At 44.1% G+C, this 23,627-nt stretch overlaps 1 protein-coding gene across 1 annotated transcript; it reads left to right on the top strand.

The window, feature by feature from the left end:
* myt1la (myelin transcription factor 1-like, a) lies at positions 1-22,667 on the top strand. The gene is made up of 22 exons (XM_055232379.1): positions 1-55; positions 2,045-2,078; positions 2,701-2,763; positions 5,703-5,998; positions 6,843-7,114; positions 7,714-7,874; positions 11,101-11,441; positions 11,834-11,968; positions 12,952-13,042; positions 14,822-14,923; positions 15,150-15,349; positions 16,243-16,427; positions 16,724-16,945; positions 17,131-17,246; positions 17,931-17,999; positions 18,101-18,163; positions 18,380-18,460; positions 18,848-19,069; positions 19,716-19,807; positions 20,184-20,287; positions 20,481-20,624; positions 22,524-22,667. Exons 1-22 carry the CDS (start codon positions 1-3, stop codon positions 22,665-22,667), a joined length of 3,192 nt encoding a protein of 1,063 aa, XP_055088354.1.
* The last annotated feature ends 960 nt before the right edge of the window (positions 22,668-23,627 follow it).

The following is a 23,627-nucleotide window of genomic DNA, read 5'->3' as shown; positions in this document are numbered from 1 at the left end:
ATGGAGGTGAACTCGTCTGAGAAACGCCACAGAACCAGGTCCAAAGGAGTGCGAGGTAAACGACAAATACACAACAAACAAACACTCAAACGTCACACAAACAACAGACAAAAAAAATCACACAAACAACACATAAACAAATGTCACACAAACAACAAACAAATAGTCAAACAACAAACAAACAACAGATAAACAAATTTCACAGAAACAACAGACAACAAAGAGTCAAACAACAGAGAGACAAACAACAAACAAACAACAGACAGACAACAGACACTCAACATAAAAAAGACAAACATCACACAAACAACACATAAGCAAACATCACACAAACAACAGACAACAAAAAGTCAAACAACAGACAGGTAATGAAACAAACAACAGACAGACAAACATCACACAAACAACAGACAAACATCACACAAACAACAGACAAATGCCATACAAACAACAGACAAACATCACGCAAATAATAGACAAACATCACTCAAAAAACAAACAACAGGCAAATAAACATCACACAAAAACAAACAACAGACAAACAAACATCACACAAAAACAAACAACAGACAAAGAAACATCACACGAAAAACAAACAACAAAAAAACATCACACAACCAACAGACAAATGCCATGCAAACAACAGATAAACATCACACAAACAACAAACAGTCATCACACAAACAACAGACAACAAACAAACAACAAACATCACACAAACAACAAACAACAGATAAACATCACACAAACAACAGACAAAGAACAGACAAACGACACACAAACAGACAACAGGCAAACAGTCAAACAACAACAGACAGACAAACAACGAACCTACAAACAACAAACAAAAAACAGACAAACATCACACAAACAACAGACAAACATCACACAAACAAGAGACAAACACCACACAAACAACAGAAAAACAACAAATAAAAAGTACACAAACAGTCAAACAACGAACAAACAACAGACAAACAAACAAACAAATGACAAATTAACAACAAACAAACAACAGATAAACAACAAACATAATCCCTCACATAAATGTCACAGTCACTGCAGTGATGCTGATGTCAGTGACTGGAGGAGCCTTTGTCACAATATTACATATGTAAAACAATAAAATAAATAAAATATCTCATTAAATAATATTAATGAGAAATACATAAACAATACATTCATAAAATGTTATTAAAATGTTTCATTAATCTTTTGCATATGAAATAATTTCATTTACTAAGTGCATATGAGGGTTAGACCATTTCTCTGAAACACAGTAAACATTTTTATATTTAATATTTGACTACAAATCTTGCCCAGTCTTTTCTAGTTTTTGTTGAAGTTTATAATGTTCCCTCCTGGTTGGACACGGGCAGCAGATATGACATACATAGAGGTGCTATAATTGTTACCTAGCAACCATAATGTAAATAAATGCCAAATTACACAGATAGATCGATATTTGGAATTTTTAGCATACCAGCTATTGTCCTTAAATCTCCAGCACAGGCCGATATTTTGTTTTTATCGGCCATTGGCTGCTCTGTATTCTAAAGAGTTGGTATCGCATCGGCCATGAAAAACCAGATCAGTCGATCTCTAGTTATGATTAGACTAATAAAAAAAACACTTTTATTTTGTTGACTCCTTGTTTAAAGTGTCTGTTTTTTTTTCCTTGTGAGTAAACTATCTCTGTATTTTGGATGAAGTTCTCTGTGTTGCTGACACAGGCAGAGTATTTTTATATTTTTTTGTTTTCTGCTTTTCTTCACAAACTGCCACTTAACTGGTGTAAAACTATGATCTGTATTGACCACTGGTACAATCCACCAAACCAAGTCAGAATTAGACAAATATATAAATGTGCCACATGCACTTTAAATGGACGAGGAGTATTTCTCGGCAGTTTGAGACACATTTGGACAGGTCAGATACTGGACTTCTGTTGTGCCAGTTCTGAAGTATTCTAATGTACAAAATGTCATTTATTTGTACACAGCTGTAAAAATCTAACTGTCAATTTAACACTGTGTCTGTGCAGCTGCAGTGGAGGCGCTCACTCAGGAGCTCTTCAGGTAAATACTTTGGACTGTTGTAGAAAAAAATTACAATTCTAGATTGTAATCCACTTGCGAAGCCCGGTGAGTTTAGAAATACAGAAAAAAGTTTATTCTTTGTTACAGCAGATGCAGACAGGGCCCAGGCTTGCCCTGATCACAGACTTGCAGCTTTTCGGTGTCTCCCCCAGTCCGTCCCCAGTCTAAGTCCTCTGTTCTCTAAGTTACTAGTCTCAGTCCCCAAGCATCTGGCTCTGGTAATTTATGCCAGAATGACAAGGCTACATACATTTCAAAGCAGAGTGACTTTTGTTTCACACCCATAAGATAATGAACTTTTACACTTAGATAGGACTGAACATGTTAATGTCTGGTCTGGGTCTGACAGACTGACACACATCAAAGGCTTTTAAAGAGGCAACATGAATATACTTACATTTCCATCACAACAACCCCAGGCTAGATGGGGTCCTATTCTGTGTAAAAGCTGCAAACCCTATAGTTTAGACATCTACATGCTCTGTGCATGAGATTCTTGAATGAGTTTAAAGTTCAGATTTGAGTCTCTCTCAGACAACTGTAGTTCTGCTGTTTGTCTGGGATCTTGTTTTGTTTAGTAATAGTTTTGTTTTGTGCACAGCTGCCCCACTCCGGGCTGTGATGGCAGTGGACATGTGAGCGGCAAGTACGCCAGACACAGGAGGTAAGGGCAGGGCTAGACATGGTTTAGTCCTGTTTCAGTCCTGATGTAGTCCTGGTACAGTCCTGGTTTAGTCCCGTTTTAGTCCATGTTCAATCCTGCTATAGTCCTGGATTAATCCTGGTTTAATTTTGGTTTAATCCTGGCTTTGTCCTGGTTTAGTCCTGGTTTTGCCCTGGTTTAGATCTGGTTTAGTCCTGGTTTAGTTCTGGTTCAGTCTTGGTTTAGTCCTGGTTTAGTTCTGGTTAAATCCTGGTTTAGTTCTGGTTACTCCTAGTTACTCCTGATTTGGTCCTAGTTTAGTCCAGGTTTATTCCTGGTATGGTCTTGGTTTAGTTCTGGCTCAATCCGGGTTCAGTCCTGGTTTTGTCCTTGTTTAATCCTGGTTTAGTTCTAGTTTAGTTCTAGTTTAGTCCTGATTTAGTCCTGGTTTAGTTCTGGTTCAGTCTTGGTTTAGTCCTGGTTTAGTTCTGGTTAAATCCTGGTTTAGTTCTGGTTACTCCTAGTTACTCCTGATTTGGTCCTAGTTTAGTCCAGGTTTATTCCTGGTATGGTCGTGGTTTAGTTCTGGCTCAATCCGGGTTCAGTCCTGGTTTTGTCCTTGTTTAGTCCTGGTTTAGTTCTAGTTTAGTTCTAGTTTAGTCCTGATTTAGTCCTGATTTAGTTCTGGTTTAGTCCTGGTCTTTGTCTGGGTGCTGTGGAGGCTGCCGTGGTGGCGGATGGAGGCTGTCACCATGGCGACGGCGCTGCAGCCTGTCTCCCGTGGTAACGATGATGTCTCCACGGCGACGGCGCTGTTTTAATTAACGGCAGCCAAGTTTTATTTTTAGTCCAGAGACATTTCCACTCATTCACAAAGACCGGCTCAGACTTTGTTTGGTCTGGGTTTAGTCCTGGTCCAGTCCTGGTTTAGTTCTGGTTTAATCCTGATTGAGTCTTGGTTCAGTCCTGGTTTATTCCTAATTTAGTGCTTGTTTAGTCCTGGTTCAGTTCTGGTTCAGTTCTGGTTCAGTCCTGGTTCAGTCCTGGTTCAGTTCTGGTTCAGTCCTGTTTCAGTCCTGTTTCAGTCCTGGTTCAGTTCTGGTTCAGTTCTGGTTCAGTTCTGGTTCAGTCCTGGTTCAGTCCTGGTTTAGTGCTTGTTTAGTCCTGGTTCAGTTCTGGTTCAGTCCTGGTTCAGTCCTGGTTCAGTCCTGGTTCAGTTCTGGTTCGGTCCTGGTTCGGTCCTGGTTCGGTCCTGGTTCGGTCCTGGTTCAGTTCTGGTTCAGTTCTGGTTCAGTCCTGGTTCAGGTTGAGATGAAGTTTGAGATTTGTGTTAATTTAGTTAATTTAGTTTTACATATTACCTGGCCTTTAACCCAGACTGGATCACAGTGCTCCCTTAGCAGTCAAACAGGATGTTAAAAACTAATTTGCACTGATTAATTTTTCTTTCTATGAGTTTGATTTTACACAAAAAGGTGAGAGTGACTAACTGAAAAACTGTTGGCTAATGTTAGTTAGCTTGTGAGTGTAATATTTAACAGCGCAAATCGGCTCACCTGTTGGAGTTTAACTAAGTTCTTTATGGTTAAATTAAAACAAAGCTCTGATTAAAGTCCTATTTGAGTAACAGAGCTTCAGACAGAGCAGAGCCTACAGTTAGCATCACATTCCAAGGGAATGTTGATTACATCAGCTTCAAAATATTAGCAATACTTTTACTATGCAAAGCAGAGCACCATAGACAGTAACTGAGTATGTAGTCATTTCAAATCTTATATTTATGAATGAAATAATACAAATTGGTATTGGCCATGGGAAAAAAACAAAATATATTGGTCAGTCTGTATTAAATAACACATTACCACAGGATGAGCGCACAGCTGTGGGTCACCTGTCAGTTCTGTAGAAGAGATCCTCTTTATTTAAAAGGAGGTCACTTTCACACCAGAGGAGACAGAGTCTCGCTGATCAGAGGTAACTTTAGGCAATCACAGGGCAAATACAGATCATATTCTTGAATTTGAAAATTCACAACATTTGAACATCAGTAATTATTGTTTCTAATATATTGAAGTAAATATTGCAAAAAGAGCCCATTAAGAATTTTAAGAAAAAAACTTGGTCTGGTCTCTGGTCTGGTCTCATCTCTGTTCTGGTCTCTGGTCTGGTCTTGTTTGGTCTCTGGTCTCGGTCTGGTTTCTAGTCTTGGTCTGGTCTCTGTTCTCTGTTCTCTGGTCTCTGGTCTCTGGTCTGGTCTCTGTTCTGGTCTCTGGTCTGGTCTTGTTTGGTCTCTGGTCTTGGTCTGGTTTCTAGTCTTGGTCTGGTCTTGGTCTGGTCTCTGGTCTTTGATCTCTGGTCTTTGGTTTCTGGTCTCTGGTCTTAGGTCTCAGGACTCTGGTCTGGTCTCTGGTCTGGTCTCTGGTTTGGTGCAGAACACTGTGTCCTCAGATGCCCTGCTTCAGTATAGACGCCGCAGTGCACCATGGGAACTGAATTTGAATGAGTCTGAGAGGAGCAGTGAACGGCTCAGTGTACTCCTGATTTAGTCCTGGTTTAGTCCTGGTTTTAGACCTGGTTTTGGAATAAACCAGGACAAAATCAGGTCTAAACCAGGACTAAAGCAGGTCTAAACCAGGACCAAATCAGGTTTAAACCAGAACTAAACTACGACTAAACCAGGACTAAACCATGACTGAACGAGGTCTAAACCAGAACTAAACTAAGTCTAAACCAGTGCTAAACCAGTGCTAAACCAGGAGTTAACCAGGACTAAACCTGGACTAAACCTGGAATAAACCTGGACTAAACTATGACTAAACCGTGACTAAACCGGGACTGAAATAGGTTTAAACAAGACTTAAAGGAGGACTAAACCACAACTGAATGAGGACTAAACCAGAACTAAACCAGAATTAAACCAGGACTAAACCAGGACCAACCCGGGTCTTGCTGTGTTGCAGTGTTTATGGTTGTCCTTTGGCCAAAAAAAGGAAAGCTCTGGAGAAGCAGCCGCTGGAGCCCGCCCCCAAGAGAAGCCATTATATCACTTCCTGTCCCGATGAAGAGGAGGAGGAGGAAGAACACGATGGCAGCTTTGAACACGAGAGGTTAGAGGTCGAGCGCAGAGATGATAGAAGGGAGGAGTCTTCTGACCCTGAAGAGGAACAAGAAATAGATGCAGATGAACATGAAGTTAAAGATGAGGAGGAGCGATATGAAGAGGAGGATGAAGAGGAGGAGCCCAGCACACAAACAGGTGAGAAAAGACAGATGAGCACTGACAGGTGAGGAGAGGATGAGGAGCTAAGTTCCCTCACTTTAACTTTTTGAACTTAAAATTATGGCTATGTAAAGAACGACACATTATCTCGCAGCTTAAGTGCTTCCGGTACTCAAATCTGGTGGAGAGGGAAAAAGTTAGCATAATTGTAATGAATGTGAATTGAGGCAGAAAAACAAGTTTGGCGATGATTTATGGACTTAAAAACTGCACAGGGCTTTTATCTATGACATCACAATCCTGGGAAAATTCAACCCGATTGCGTAGCTATCCATAGAAGGGTCTGACAACTTCACGTCTTTGTTGTGATGATGTTTACAGATACGTCAGCTCCCATTGGGCACCTCAGTTTTCTAATGTAGAAGTCAGCAAACTTGTTTCTTTTATTAAGTCTGTAACTGATAACATCATGATCCACGGGTGTCACAGATTATAACTATAGACACACCCAAGCACAATATGTCTTCTTTAAGGTACACAAAAGATTTGTGTCCCTAGTCTAGGGAAATCCTTTAAGTGTTAAAGTTACTTCTGACTACACAAATCTTAAACTGTCCTGTCCATTATCCTCCTGTCTCCAAGGAGATGTTATTGCTTTGTCTGGAATGACCCAGACTATGGCATTATTCTATCTTGCATTTATTTACTGCTTTTGCGTTTTCAGTTGAGAGCCTGTACAGACCAAGTCAACCATCTAAACCAGTCCAACTTCTGAAGGAGGATCTCACAAACCCAGGACTAAACTCAGGTCTTAACCCAGGACTAAACCCAGGTCTTAACCCAGGTTTGAGTCCAGGTTTGAGTCCTGGGTTGAGTCCAGGGTTGAGTCCAGGTCTAAGTCCAGGTCTGAGTCCAGGTCTAAACCCGTCCCAAGGGAACAGGACTCGAGAGGACTACGAGGACTATGACCAATTGGTGGCCAAGTCCCTGCTGAACCTGGGCAAAATGGCCGACTCTGTGTCCGAATCGTCCCACAGTGAAGATGAGGAAGAGGAGGAGAGGAGAGGAAGAGAGAGTGAAGAGGAGGAAGAGGAGGAGGAGAGGAGACGAGGGCTGAGCGTTGATCTGAACAGTGACGTTGTGCGAGAAACTGTAAGACTCCTCTGACTGTTCTCCTCTGGCTCTTCTCCTTTGGCTCTTCTCCTCTGGCTCTTCTCTTCTGGCTCTTCTCCTCTGGCTCTTCTCCTCTGGTTCTTCTCCTCTGGCTCTTCTCCTCAGGCTCTGCTTTTCTGGCTCTGCTCCTCTAGCTCTGCTCCTCTGGCTCTGCTCCTCTGGCTCTTCTCTGGCTTTGCTCCTCTGGCTCTGCTCCTCTGGGTCTGCCTTTCTGGCTCTGCTCCTCTGGCTCTGCTTTTCTGGCTTTGCTTTTCTGGCTCTTCTTCTTTGGCTCTGCTCCTCTGGGTCTGCTCCTCTGGGTCTGCCTTTATGGCTCTTCTCCCCTGGCTCTTCTCCTCTGGCTCTGCTCCTCTGGCTCTGCTCCTCTTGCTCTGCTCCTCTGGCTCTTCTCCTCTGGCTCTGCTCTTCTTGCTCTGCTCCTCTTGCTCTGCTCCTCTGGCTCTGCTCCTCTGCCTCTTCCCCTCTGGCTCTGCTCCTCTGGCTCTTCTCCTCTGGCTCTGCTCCTCTGGCTCTTCTCCTCTGGCTCTGCTCCTCTGGCTCTGCTCCTGTCTGCTTCTAACATGCCTACTGTTCTGTAGGTTGACTCCCTAAAGCTCCTTGCTCAGGGGCCGGGTGCAGTGATGGCAGATGACGGTTACCCAGAATGCAGTGTGGTGGAGGAGGGGAGGGGCTTCCTGGGTCCTAAAGTGAGCGAGTCTCCTTTGCACCTTCACAACCAGAGCCTCAACCACATCCACAGGTCAGAACTCAGTCCAGGTTTTAAGAATATAAGGCTTTAGTTGTGTAGATAGTTTATGTGACCTTTTGTTCATTGTAAACGACAATATTTATATAAAGGGCCCATATTAAGCTATTTTCTAATATTGTTTCCTCATCACAAATAGACCTGGAGTTGGAGTCCACTGTGTTTTTAAACTCCATACACCTTCACTAGAATCATTTGGATAATTTTATCCCTGAGACTACCACTCCATGACATCACAAGGTGGAACAGAGCATTTTGGGCTTTGGAGATGTAGACAGACTAGTAATAAAGTGTTACTCAAACATGTGTGAATGAAACAAAACACAACTCCAGATCTGTTTTTGAAGAGGGAACAGCATTAGAACATGACTTAGAGCTCATGGGTAAATTTTGTGTAATATAGGACTTTTTAAGATTTGATTTGATTAAAGGGTGCGTTCACACTTATTGGTTTTGGCCCAGTTTGGTAGTTTTGGTATAGTCCTGGTTTAGGCTAATCTGACTCCCGTCAGATTGATATGTGAAGCATTCTGAACTGAGTTCTATACATAAATCTAGGACGGCTCTTGCTGAAAGGGATTGGAAAACGTGGAACATCATGACAGTGATTTGAATCTGATCGGTTGAAGCGTCACAACAGTGGAACAAGCTGAAAATCAAACTTCAGTTAAATCCAGCTGAGAGAAAAGCACAGACATCCTCCCTGTCCACAAATGCACAAAGCACTTACCTTCCGCACATTTTTCACAAACTACATAATCACTAGGATGCTAAAATAAGCTGAAGTACATATGTCAGTCGCCATGTTTGTTTTGGTGAATTTGGGCGCTTTACCTTTGGCTCCACCCAAACCTCAATACTGCTCTGTCATTTGTTTACTGAACCTTACAGCCATAGTATGTTAAGATAGATTTTCATGAGTTTGTGAACTCACAAATATCGTGAGAACTCATCTTGCTGTGCAAGGTTAGGTCTAGTCCATGTTTAGTTCTGGGTTTAGTGCTAGTTTAGACCCTATTTTTGTGCAAATGAGTGTGAACACACTCTTAAAAATAGAAACAGGTTGATTCACTCCCTTTTCTGCAGAACTGATTCTTTGCTGTCCCCTAGTGGCATTTCACATTTTCACTTACTGTGTTGATATTTTAAAAAATGGCTGTGCAACATATTTGAACATTTGTGTATGATCCAGACTTTAGTTTCTTCAAATAATTGGTGTACATAGGAGGCGGAGACAGGGGTAGGTGTAAACAGAAATGTCCCAAGCACTCAAATGCATGAAAATAGGGGATTACTCAACATGCAGGAATCATCTGTTAAAAGTTCATAAAAATCACTTTGAATATTGTGTCTCCTTCAGTGTTGTTTCTTAATTAAATCCTGGATCTGAACTTTGTTTCATTCACTTTAGAGCTGCAAAATGAATTCAAATCCAAACAACTTTGTAAATGGATGTAATGACTTTTAGCAAATCACAGAGGCTGTATTTATGAATACAGTGTCCTCCCCTGCTTCTCCTCTCCGTCGCCTCTCCACAGATCTGAACTGCCTGGTCACTAATAACTAAATCTCTATGGAGACAAAAAGGTCATTAACAAGTTAAATATCTAACTTTGTCAAAATGATTTCATTGCAGGTTATTGATACATTATAGATTTAACGTGGTGACTAAATTCATGTAACATTTCATTGATTTACAGTTAATTCAATTCAATTCAGTTCATTTATTTTTGTAACGCCCAAAATCACAACAACAGTTGTCTCGAAGGGCGTTCATGTTTTGGTTGATGGGGGAAACCAGAGTACCCGGAGGAAACCCATCCAGACACGGGGAGAAACATGCAAAACTCCACACTGAAAGGCCTGGGCGACCCGGGGATCAAACCAAACCTTCTTGCTGTGAGGCATGAGTGTTGCCACTCAGCCACCGTGCTGCCTACACACAAAAACAAAACAACAGGAAAATCAAACAACAGGAAAAATCAGACAAAACAAGAAAAATCGGCCAGGCGAGGAGGAGGAAAGGCGCTGCACCTGATTTTTCCAGTCTTACAAATGTGAAAAACAGAACTAGTTCACTTTAAATGGTTTGCAGTGCTCCAAAGTTATTTCTCACTTACCTTATGCATTCAGAACTTCATAATTATTCACCACGATGAGTTTATAAGCACTTTTCACAACTCTCAAAGACTAAATCGGAGTCGCGTTAATGCTTTTTTTTTTTTTTTTTTTCGCGTTAATGCTAATAACAACTAGCATACTAATACACACATCCTGATTCTCGGAAGATTAAAAACAGTTTAATTAAATACCGAGTACACAGCGGACGTATTTTGACCTCAAGAGCCACTACTACAGTATACCTGCACTGGGGCCAGACACATTTTGCTCAAATAAATGGAAAAATATCAGGTACAGGACCTTTATATTATATTGGGCAAAGTACGGCCACACACTGCCTTTTCGGCTTATTAATCCAACACGCCAAAAGTGACCAAATTATATTAAAACAGGTAAGGAAAACCTTGTTCCCCTGTAATGTCAACATTTCCCCAAAAGATGGCACACTTCAGCTACATCAACCTTGTTCACATGTATTTATTATTCTCTTATTCTCTTATCAGCCCTTCTCAAAAATGAGCTTATCAAAGAAAAGAAAAGTGGATAGTGAGCGTCGAGTGTTATGGACAGTGTGACATGGTTGTGGACAACCAAATATTTTTTCACTGAAGTCTGATCAAAGGCTATATGCCCAATATGCCAAGAAACTGTCGCAGTTTTCACAGAGTACAATATCAGCTGTCACTTTACTACGAAGCATGTCAACTATGCTAGCAAGTAGTCAATGCAGAAACGGGCGGCTACAGCTCAGAGGTTGGCAGCCAATTTACAGATTTAATGAATCATTTGGAAAAGAGTTTGTACGATGAGCCTTGCATATTCATGCTTTTCTACATGTTACAAGCAAGATCTCTTTTATATATATATATATATATATATATATATATATATATATATATATATATATATATATATATATATATATATATATATATATATATGTTGCAAGCAAGATCTCTTATATATATATATATATATATATATATATATATATATATATATATATATATATATATATATATATATATATATATGGCCGGTTCCCCCACCCCTGGACTAAATTGATAAATGTTTTGTTTACCGGTGTTCTTCTTCTCAGGTACGAGGATGCAGCGGACAGTGTGGCCGATGGATCGTACTGTGAGATGGCGCCCCTGCTGGACGACCAGGGCAGTGCAAGCGGGTACAGCCCAGAGCCAGATGAGGACACGACATCCGTGGCTTCAGAGAGATCGGACGAAACCTTCGATATGAGCAAAGGAAACCTGAGTCTGCTCGAAAAGGCCATCGCTCTGGAGTCGCAACGTGCCCAGAGTCTGAAGGACAGAGGAGACAGGGGGGAGAGAGGGGAGAGAGGAGAAAGAGGGGAGAGGAGGAGACACGAGAGACATGAGAGACATGACCGACACGACAGCATCAGGAGAGGTTACTACAGCAGAGGTACTACACCAGGACTACACCAGCACTACACCAGGACTGAACCAGGACTGAACCAGGACTACACCAGGACTACACCAGGACTACACCAGGACTGAACCAGGACTACACCCGGACTATAACAGGACTACACCAGGACTACACCAGGACTACGCCAGGACTACACCAGGACTACACCAGGACTACACCAGGACCATGCCAGGACTACACCAGGACTACACCAGGACTACACCAGGACTACACCAGGACTATGCCAGGACTACAATAGGACTACACCAGGACTGAGCCAGGACTGAACCAGGACTACATCAGGACTATAACAGGACTGAAATAAAGATCGACCGCTCTCATTCTCTTCTCTCACACGTAGGGGCACTGTGTTTCCGTATTTGCAGATTTGTCGCGTGGAGAGAAAAAGGAGAGTAAGTGTCCGACACCGGGCTGTGATGGAACGGGTCATGTGACCGGGCTGTACCCACATCACCGCAGTCTGTCCGGGTGCCCACACAAAGACCGGGTACCTCCAGAGAGTGAGTGTGGGAGGGTATCCACTTCAATTTTACAGACCTATGTCTGCAATCCTCATGTGACATTCGGTGTTTAGATGGTTAATGCTAAAATTTCACAAGGGACAGTCTACTGTGATCGGTCATTCAGAGTGATGAAGGTTAGGACAGGGTCATTTTTAAAGTTAGGAACGGGTCAAGCTTGGGGTTTTGGTTAAGGGTACAATTTGGTCAAGGTTAGGGTTTGGTTAAAGTTAAGGTTTAGGTTAAGGTTAAGGTTTCAAATGTCCATTGAGTAAATATTTGTGTCATTTTGGTTCCGCATGAGAGTCGGTCTCACCTCGTGTTTTGTGTTTGTGACATTTCTTTACGGCATGGTGAAAGTGGCTCAGGCGGTAGAGTAGTGGATTTTGACAAAAAGGTTAATGATTCAATTCCAGCATCTGCCATTGGGTTTTTGGGCCAGACACTTGATGATGGTCTGAGAGGCCATAAGCACAGTCTGCCCCAGGGCACATGTGACTAGAGAGGGAACGCTCCATCACTTATAAATCATGTTCTAGTCAGCTTTTAGAGAAGACACAATATTACGTATTAGAGGTTTAGTCACATCCGACACGTCGATATAAGTAGACATGTCCGTAGAAGGAGACATGTCATGACAAACAGCTCCACTCCTCCGGTGCTTCTGTCCTTTTTCTTTTCCTTTCTGTTCCTTTGTTTTGTGTCTCTGTTGATGGAGCATGCTTAATGTGGCTTCATCTAATCTAATGTCCTGAACTTCTGACCTCTTGACCTCATGACCTCTTCTCTTCTCCTTTACTGCTGCTGCTGGGTCCTTGTCCCCTCTCTCTTTACCTCCTCTCCTAACTCCTTCCCTCATCTCCTAACTCGTTCCCTCGTCTCCTAACCTCCTCCCATTGTCTCCTAACTTCTTTCCTCGTCTCCTAACTCCCCCTTTCGTCTCCTAACTTCTCCCCTCATCTCCTAACCTCTCCCCCATGAAGTTCTTGCGATGTACGAGAACGTTCTAAAATGTCCGACTCCGGGCTGCTCAGGACGTGGACACGTAAACAGCAACAGGAACTCGCATCGCAGGTGAGACCAAAACAAAGACACTGTAGTGAAGCTGTTAGACCTACTATACACCAGGGTTGTCAAAAGTGTCAAAAATCAGACACTAATCAATCCTAAAACTAGTATTGAAACTAGAATAGACTCTTTTTCAGCAGCTATCGGCCCCATTGACAGAACAGAAATGAACCTTTCCTGAATATGTTTATAATGATGTGTCTATAGTATAAAACACATAGAATAGTATACACCCATGGACCACTATGAACCTACTGCACACTAAGTACAACATTTAGTGTGGAGTATTTGTATTATCAAAATGGTATCGGAATTTGTATTGGGTTTTGTGTCTATTCCTTACTCAAAATCAAGTTTGTAATTTTAGTATCATGACCAAACTGCTCAAGGAAAATTAAGCTCATTAGGAGCAGAGTTCCATATTTGGTATTCTGACATTTCATAACAACCAAAGAGCGAATCTGGAGTGAGGCTGTTGAAGGAAATCCCCAACCTGCCCGCACTACTGGTTTAGCAGGAGCCCTTAGCAACTTTAGAAACGCTGTCAGTCAAACCTTGCTAGGGGGAGCGCCCTCAGGAAAAGAAGGCACCTGTTGGTCTGTTATTAATGTTCTTGATTTACGTACAAATACAAACACCAGGATAATCTAGTGCAGATTAATATGAACATTTCAAAACCAAAATGACAAGGCTGACAGCAGCAGTTACAGAGAGAGGGGCCACAGTTTTTACATAGAAAGTGAATTCATAATAATATGTCCATTTATATACAGTCTATGCTTACAACTATGGGCTCTATGCCTCCGTGGAGATATAATGTTCCTCTAATTGGCATATATCTTAGCAATCTCCAAGACATGACAATTGCAGTGACATCACACTATGGTGGAATGCTCAGCAGTTACTATAATGACACAATGCACACATTGGCACTGCCATTGGCACTGCCACTGCCGATAGTTTTATTACGTTTTCAGACAAATCTAAAGATTTGTCTGAAAACGTAATAAAAAAATACAAAATTGATTTAAACAGCACATTTTCAGGAGGCCGTGATCAATCTGAGCGTCCACGGTCCTGTTTAAGAGTTTGATTTTACACAAAAAAGTGGCTAATGCTAATGCTAATATTAGCTAGCTTGTGACTGTAATGTTATTTGAGAGGGACTTGTTTAACTGTAAAAATCAGCTCACCTGGTGTTTCAGATAAGTCAGCTCTTTCTAGTCAGATTGTGTTAAAATAAAGCTCAGACTAAAGTGTAATTAAAGTGTAATTTAAGTAAGCTAAAGTGTAACTTAAGTGAGCTTCAGACAGAGCAGTGTGTAGTGCCTAGTGTAAGTATAGAAATGCCTTTTCTGGTCACTTTTCCACCTTAGTAATACCTGTAGACTCAGAAATTTGACTCATCCTTCAGTGTCTCTGGGTTAAACCTCAGGAGCAGAGGAGCAGTGAAACAGAAGAACCTATCTGGAGGAATAGTCATACTTTGCAGAGACATCACACTGAGGATGTTCTACATGTATGTCTATGGTGGAATGTTCAGCAGTTACCCTGAAAACACAATGTACACCTTAGCAAACATGACTGGCCTGATAAGTTTTAAGAAAAAATAGCTTGTAATAAACCAAGACTCAGATTAAAGTCTAACTTCAGTAACAGAGCTTCAGACGGAGCCATGCCTACAGTTAGCATCACACCCTCAGTGAATGTTGATGATATCAGCTGCAAAGTATCAATTGTGCCTGTTTTAAGCTGATGGAGTAAACTGTCTGTCTCTGTCCTCAGTCTGTCCGGCTGTCCCATCGCCGCCGCAGAGAAAATGGCAAAAGTCCATGAGAAAACCCACAACCCAGACAGTAAAGGACAGGCCTCAGACCGAGTCCTAAGGTACCAGGATTAAATCAGGGCTAGACCAGGACTGAACCAGGACTAGACCAGGACCAGGCAAGGACTAAACCAGAACTAGACAAGGACTAGACCAGGACTAAACCAGGACTAGACCAGGACTAGGACCAAAGCAGGACTGAACCAGGACTGATCAAGGGCTAAAGCAGGACTAGACCAAGACTAAACCAGGATTAAACGCGGTTTTACCCTAGTCTGTGCTCCTCAGACCCATGTGTTTCGTGAAGCAGCTGGAAATTCCTCAGTACGGCTTTAAAAACAACGTCCCGACCACAACTCCTCGCTCAAACTTGGCCAAAGAGCTGGAGAAGTACTCAAAGACCACCTATGACTACAACTACGAGGGTCCATACGGGAGGAGGGGTCCAGGGAAGGGCCCAAGAGAGACGTCCCCTAAGCCCTATGAAGGTAAGAGAGAGGGGAGAAAGAGGGGAGAGAGAGGGAGAAGGGGAGAGAGAGGAGCGGAGAGGGGGAGAGAGGGAGAAAGAGGGAGGAGCGGGAGAGGGGAACAGAGGAGCAGAGAGAGAGGGGAGAAGGAGAGAGGGAGAGGGGGAAAGAGGAGCAGAGAAAGGGAGAGAGAAAGGGGGAGAGAGAGGGGCAGAGAGAGGGAGAGGGGGAGAGAGAGGCGGAGAGTGGCAGAGAGGGAAGAGAGAGGGGAGGGGGAGAGAGGGAGAGAGGCAGTTGGGGGATAGTGGAGGAGAGAGGGAGAGATGGGCAGAGAGAGAGGAAGATGAGGAGAGAGAGAGATATCTAGTAATCATTCAGTTCTGCTGGGGCACTTCATCAGGAGCAGTGAACACCCCAGTGCAGTGCTTGGAGACTCATGCCCAGATTTTGAGCTAGTCTCGGTCAGGACTACCTCAGCCGGAGGATTTGACCTGTGCTGCATGTTTTGGATTGATGGTGTAACCCAGACACAGGGAGAACATGTAACCTCCACACAGCAAGGCCCATACGACCTGGGAATCAAACCAGGAACCTACTCTGAAGCATGAGTGCTAGCCACACAGCCACTGTGCCTCCATTGTCTTTATGGAGATGTTATTGCTTCGACTGGAATGTTCCACTGTATGGCATTAAACTTATTCTTATTCTCCATGGAGATGTGATGCCACAGGGTTAAGTTACGCCGTATTTATACTTAATTTTGCTACATATTATGAGCGGATTACTTGCAGAGACACAGGTTGTGGAGATCTGTGGAGAGGCGAGCCCACACACATAATTTTTCAGGTATTATTGAGCAATAAAAACATTAGTAACTGAGTAGATGTAACTGTTTGTTCTTCTGTTGTTGTTAGTGCGACGTTTCGGTCGCTCCAGCCCCTCCAGCTCCTATGCCCCCTCTACCTCCTCCAGCGCCAGCTCCACCTGCAGCAAGAGCAGCTTCGACTACAGCCACGACATGGAGGCTGCACATATGGCTGCCACCGCCATCCTCAACCTGTCCACACGCTGCAGGGCCGAGCACGCACGACTCACACAGGTATCAGGGTTTAGACCAGTTATATAATAATGCTTATATTGCACTTTTTTAGACAAAGTCATATTACAATATCCTGCATTATTCATTCACTCCACACAAGACACAAGTCAGGCTGCTAATCCACACCATCAGCCCCTTCCACCACACACACACTCACACACCACTTTCATACTAGGAAGTGTGGGTGAAGTGTCTTGCCACAACAACAGTTTCCACTAGAGCTACTTCTGCCCCAACGTGGCACCTGGTATACCCAGTGGTCTCCCTGACCAGGCCCACTCTCCTCTCTCCTTCAGAGTCCGGTGGGAGACCCTGAGGACAGTGTCTCTCTGGACGTTGGGTGCCTACGGGGGGCTCCAGAGGGGCCCGAGGGTCCTGAGGGCAGTGGGACCGTCCTGACCCCTCTTCAGCCCATGTCTCCCCAGCGCCAGGCCTTGCACAGTCAGCGCTGCTACGGCCTGGAGCCAGGGACCTGGGACCTGCCTCTGGACTACACCAAGATCAAGACCGACAAGGAGGTACCAGCCCAAAGTTAGATCTGGTTTAGACCTGGTTTAGTCCTGTTATAGTTCAGGTTTAGTCCCAGTTTTAGTCCTGGTTTAGTCTTGGATTAGTCCTAGTTCAATACTGATTTCGACCTGGTTTACACTTGGTTTGGCCCTGGTTTAGACCTGATTTAGTCATTTTGTTGGTTGTGTTCCAGAGCGAGGACTTGGATCCGTTCGGGGATCTGATGGAGGAGAGCCGTTTCTCTAGTGATATGCTTCCAGGATCCAAACACCGCTTCAGCTGTAAAGAGCCCAAGAAGGAGCTGCTCAGGTCAGAACCATAGGCTGTACGTATCTCTGGACTTGGCTAACCTTAGCTAACCAGAACGGAAGTGAGCGTAGGCACGATTTGGCTCCAATTCACTTTCTACTGAAAAAGCGTGGCCCCTCTCATTGTAACTGCTGAAGTCAGGCATCATTCTGACATTGAAATGTTGGTTTTAACCCGCTCTATTTCACTATTGTATTGCAGGCGCTTAGCAACACTGTCCGGGCGTGCACCTTCAACAACCTTATTCCTGATGGGCTCTTTGGTTGCTATCATACATGCGCTCGGATTTCCAAATATGAAACTTTATGTCATATTTTACCTTTTCTCAAATTCTCTATTGAAATCAGTGGGATTTTCATTTAACCATGTGTCACCACAAGGAGAGCGCCGTTTAGAAACATTTAGAGGCAAATGTGGGTGGGGCCAAATAAGGTCAATAAAATTGTTTTAGATCAATATTGTGATTTTAAATATCCAAAATATAACATAAGTTCTGCTGTAGTCCTGCTGTAGTCCTGCTGTACTCCTGTTGTAGTCCTGCTGTAGTCCTGCTGTAGTCCTGGTGTAATCCTGGTGTAATCCTGGTTTAGTCCTGGTTTAGTCCTGGTTTAGTCCTGGTTTAGTCCTGGTTTAGTCCTGGTTTAGTCCTGGTTTAGTCCTGGTCTAACCCTCTCTCTGCTGCAGTCTGTCCAGCTGCCAGATTGGAGACAAAGTCCAGAGGAGTCTTCTGTCATCCAGTTCTCAGGAGCTCAGGTGAGTTTGAAACTTCCATTTTTAGTCCTAGTTTAGTTCTTTTGTAGTCCTGGTTTAGTCCTGGTTTAGTCCTGGTTCAGTCCCTCTCTGTGTATTTACAGGTGTCCCACTCCGGGCTGTGACGGGTCCGGCCATATCACGGGGAACTATGCTTCTCACCGTAGGTAGGCCCCCTAATGTCCTTATTTAGTACAGCAGAACTATTATTTAGTTTATTTATACTGACAGAGATGACGATGCAATCTGACAGCTAAACAGCATATTCCACCATAGAATTCTGACCTGTCTCCAGCTCAGGTTAAACTATGGGAATTCTGAATGTGCTGGTGGGACTGTCTTTACTCAGGTTTAGTGAGTGTTCTGTGTTATCTCTGTCTCAGTCTGTCTGGATGTCCTCGAGCCAAAAAGAGCGGCCTCAAAATCTTCCATAAAGAAGACAAGGACGACCAAGAGCCAATCAAGTAAGAACTCAAACCTAACCACGCCCCTTACCCACCAGCCCCCACCACAGGAGCGTCAAGTAAGACCTCACACGTAACCACGCCCCTTACCCACCCACACGCACCACATGAGCCAATCACATAAGACTTCACACGTAACCACTCCCCTTACCCACCCGCCCCCACCACAGCAACCAGTCAAGTAAGACCTCACACTTAGCCCCTCAAAATCCCCCCCCCCCTCAAACCACCACCCTATATTCAAACCTCCTAGCCCCCCACCACCACACCCTCCTCTTTGCCCTGGTCCAACCTCCCATGGAGGCCATGTGGTAGACCTCCATTTCTCTGACCTCTGATCTTGCAGCTAATCTGACCCTGCAGCTGATCTGACTTCTGACCTTGCAGGTGTCCGGTCCCGGGCTGTGACGGACAGGGTCATGTGACGGGGAAGTATGCGTCTCATCGTAGCGCATCTGGCTGCCCCTTGGCGGCCAAACGGCAGAAGGACAGTTACATGAACGGAGCTCAATTCAGCTGGAAATCGGGGAAAACTGATGGGATGAGCTGCCCCACTCCGGGCTGTGATGGCTCCGGGCATGTCAGCGGCAGCTTCCTCACTCACCGCAGGTATGACCCCACCACAGGTACGACCCCCACCACAGGTAGGACCCCCACCATAGATACAGCCCTCAACACAGGTACAAACCCCACCACAGGTAGGACCCCCACCACAGGTACAACCCCCACCACAGGTATAAGGCTCACCACAGGTACAACCCTCACCGCAAGTCCAACCCCCACCACAGGTATGACCTCCACCACAGGTACGACCCCCACCACAGGTCCAACACCCACCACAGGTATGATCCCCACCACAGGCATGACCCCCTCAACCCCCACCACAAGTACAACTCCCACCACGGGTATGACCCCCCACCACAGGTACAACTCTCACCACAGGTACAACTCCCACCACAGGTATAACCTTCCTCACCACAGGTACGACGTCACCTGTGGTGAGCACAGGTACTCTTACTAACCACAGATAGAGTCCACTCACAGCAGGTACGGCAGGCTCGCTCCTCACTCACCACCAGTGTGTCCCTCACCGCAGTCCACTCCACCGGGGTCCTCATGACCAAGATCCTTTCTAAGATTACAAGTTTCTTCTGTAAAACCCTGTGTGGTTCTCTGTGTGATTCTCTGTGTGATTCTTTGAGTTTTCTGGTTCTCTGAATTTGTCATTCTCTGAGTTTGCTCTTGTCTCTCTCAGTTTGTCCGGATGCCCTCGCGCCTCGTCGGCCATGAAGAAGTCCAGACTCAGTGGGATGGACATGTTGACGCTGAAGCAGAGAGCAGCAAAAGGTCTGCTAACACGCTACATGCTACATACTACATGCTACACTGCACGTTATAGTCACCATGTACTCATGTACACAGACTGTAATGTTGAGACCGTGGCGTCGGGTTTACATGCAAAGTCTATGGGGGAAGCCCGTTTCGGCTGTTCCACTGTTCACGTGGTGTGTTTAAGCGTTCATAGCCCAGGCGTCAGATACTAAAATAGAATAATATGAACTTTTGCCAAAATTTGCCACATGTCAATGAGCTTCAAGCGTCCAACCACAGGTGTTTGGTGCCATTACGGTGTTGCAGTATGAATGTAGCAGTAGCAGTAGCAGTAGATGTACTGTTGTATTTCACACAGAGACACACACTCATACACATACATGTGTCTCAGGGATCGAGAATGACGAGGAGATCAAGCAGCTGGATGAAGAAATAAAAGACCTGAACGAGTCTAACAGCCGCGTGGAGTCGGACATGATCAAACTCAGGACTCAGGTACGGCTGAATGCCTGTTAACTGTACACCTGTAAGTACTGAACAACTGCATGAGCTAACACATGATCAGAGTCGGGTTTCATGTACAACAGGCTCACCATTCACCTGTTTATTCACCTGCAGTCCTGCATGTACCTCTGAGATCTGACCACCTGTATGGTCTGAACGCCTGCATGGTCTGTCCTCTGTGCAGATCACGACGATGGAGTCTAGCCTGAAGTCTCTGGAGGAGGAGAACAAAGTTATTGAACAACAGAATGACTCTCTACTGCATGAACTGGCCAATCTGAGCCAGACGCTAATCTCCAGCCTCGCCAACATACAACTGCCACACATGGTAAAGCACAAATATGCATTCACCAAATTCACTGAACCATAGCCAATATTCTACTGCATTTCATGATAACAATAATAATAATATAATTTAACTATTGTACTGAATTGTGCCAGTGTACTGCACCCTCTGTTCCTTAACCCCCGATTAATCATAAAATGTCCGTCCGATAGATTCTATGTAAAAGAACTGTTCAAACCATGAACTGTGACTGTCTGAGCTTTCAAAACCAGGGATATCACGATTGAGTGATATCGAAAACTTTCTGGACGATTTTTCCTTCTGAATGGCCGATATATTGTTTGGGGCTGAGACTGTGGTATGTGTCCCCAGAGAGCGGCTCCTGTCTCACAAACACTCTCCAGTTTCACAGTAAGAGCCTTTCTGTCCCTTGTCCCTGCTCTAGACCCTGAGACCTCTGTCCATCCACACACACCCTGTGCACCCCCCCAGTGCCCCCAAACCCCACAGGCTCCTGGTATACACCTGGTTTAGACCTTAGTTAGTCCTGGTCTAGATCTGGGGTAGTTCTTGGTATATTCACATCTCCCCTGTACACCCCCCAAACCCCACAGATCCTGGTCCCTGGTCCTTGGTTCTTGGTTCTTGTTTCTTGGTAGACCTGTCATGATAACAGTGATATATTGCTTGAGAAATTATAGATAAACTTAAAATTAAAACAAATGCCACTGCCACAATAACCCTAAAGAAGAATTATCCCCTAAAACATTTTTAAATGTACAATATCATTAAAAAACATGAACTGCAGTAAATAAACAGCAGAATGAAACACTTTAACCACAATGTAATGCTTCTTTGTGTTAAGACACAGATCAAACAAGACTTTTCTAGAGGCTTTAAGAGTTGAAATGGTCTGAAGCTGGTAGCACAAGCTGGTTGTGACACATTGTCCTCATCTCGACCGTGAGGAAGTTGAGAAACTCCTTGTCTACCATGAGCTTGCCATCACCAGTTGTATAGATTTTGCCGTTTAGTTCTAAACTGGCTTTTTGTCATCCGCCATCTTGTCAGGTTTTTTTACAGTTCAAATCATATCTCAGTCCATAACAAATGACAAAATATCCCCCCAAAGAAACTATAACTGCGATACATTTTGTGCCCCAAAAATATTGTTCCACCTATTATTTACTGAAGGATAAGTGGATATAGTTATTGTTGTGACAGGTTTAGGTCTTGGAGCCCTCTCCTGGCTGCAGCTCCTCAGTGTCTCCTCTGAGCTCTTTCACTCTTGTCTAGTCCTTAGCTGCATGTGTTCTCTTTAGTAAAAAAAAAAAAAAAAAAAAAAACCTTCTCTTCCTCACTTTTCCTGCTGCTTCAGTGTTTGAAAATGTTTTTTATTTGAAGAAAGGCTGTTTATAAAGAGGATACTTCATCAACTACCTCAACCTAAAACATGCACCACCAGCGAGGTCCTTCTGACCAGGGCCAGGCTCAGGTCTGGGGAAGGGTCCAGGTCAAAACACACTCATTAGAATCTGAGAGGGATGCAGGGGTGTAGTCCTGAGCTCACACTGAGGGCTGGAGGAGGTGTCTCGGGAGTGAGAGGACCTGACAGAAGAGGCCTCTGTATTTAAGCTCCATATTTATTCTGCTTTATTCTCAGCCTCTCTGTTCTCTGGTTAAACCCATAGAGTGTATGTAGAAGACCCAATCAGGAGCGAAGGTGTAATGCCCTTTCCCTTTGCAAAGCCGTCAATAGCTATTGCTAACGCAGAGAGAGGGGCCACGCTTTTTACAGAAAGTGAATTGGATTGGAATCACCTGCTATTTGGAATGCACCAGCACTTTAACTATGTCCAGACATATATACAGTCTATGGGAAAGCTCTCTGTTTCCTCCTGTTTTAAATTAAAAAAAACATTAAGTGTTTTCTTTTCCCAGGAGCCAATGAGTGAGCAGAACTTTGACGCGTACGTGAGCACCCTGACGGACATGTACACGCACCACGACCAGTACTGCACCAGCCCGGAGAACAAGGCTCTGCTGGAGAGCATCCGCCAGGCCGTGCAGGGCATCCAGGTGTAGCACCCCCTGCAGGAAACTGGGCCCACAGGTGTAGCCTCTGTGTACTGCAAAAAACACAATCTCAAACAAGTTAACACAGTTAGAATTAAAGGACACTTATTTTGCAACACTGACTTTTTTTTTTTTAGCTTTTAACGTTGTTCCTTCATCAGAAGCAGGCCTGGAGCTGTGTTCAGTATTCACGCTGTTTTGTTTTTTTTAAAAATCCTGTTTATGAGCCTCAGAAGACCTAGTTTCAAAAATTCCCTGAATTATGACATCATAGGTCAAAACTGCATAGTTTTTAGGTCCACCTGGTCCGGACTCATTCTGTTGTGAAGTCACGCTCATTACGACTGCATTCTTATTTTAGCATGTCGGCTATGTTGCTTTTGTTGTTTTTCATGGATAAATGAATTCCTGCTGCATCTTAAAGTGGAACCATAACCACATTTCAAACAGAGCTTCTAAACTGGGCAGTACCTGAAGGACTAAATGGGAGAATGAGGGAGGAGGAGGGGCCTAGGGTCTAGAGGACTAAAGGGGACAGTGAGGGGGAGGAGGGGCGGGGTCTGGAGGACTAAAGAGGAGAGTGAGGGGGGAGGAGGGGCGGGGTCTGGAGGACTAAAGGGGAGAGTGAGGGGGGAGGAGGGATGGGGAACAGGTCCAACAGGTATCTACATTGCAAACTCCGCCCCTGTAGCCTGGTGTTTGTAAGAGAAACACCTGGCTGTAATCAGGGCAGTGCACTGTGATGTCACATAGCACTTGAAATTGCAGTGGTCATTAGAGGCAGCACACAAACAGATTTTGACTGGAGCACAATGTGATTTTTATACCTATGCATTATTTCAATTCTAAAACATTAGAAGCTAGAGCAAAGGTACTCAAGGGCATGTGTAAAGCCAATAAGGGTACAAATAATGCAGAATGCGTCCTTTAAGTTGGTTGGAAATAAAATAGGCCAATGGAACAAGTTTT

The sequence above is a fragment of the Periophthalmus magnuspinnatus genome, chromosome 24, assembly GCF_009829125.3.
Source record: "Periophthalmus magnuspinnatus isolate fPerMag1 chromosome 24, fPerMag1.2.pri, whole genome shotgun sequence".
Classification (NCBI taxonomy): Eukaryota; Metazoa; Chordata; class Actinopteri; order Gobiiformes; family Gobiidae; genus Periophthalmus; species Periophthalmus magnuspinnatus.
This window is presented reverse-complemented; position numbering and strand designations above follow the sequence as displayed.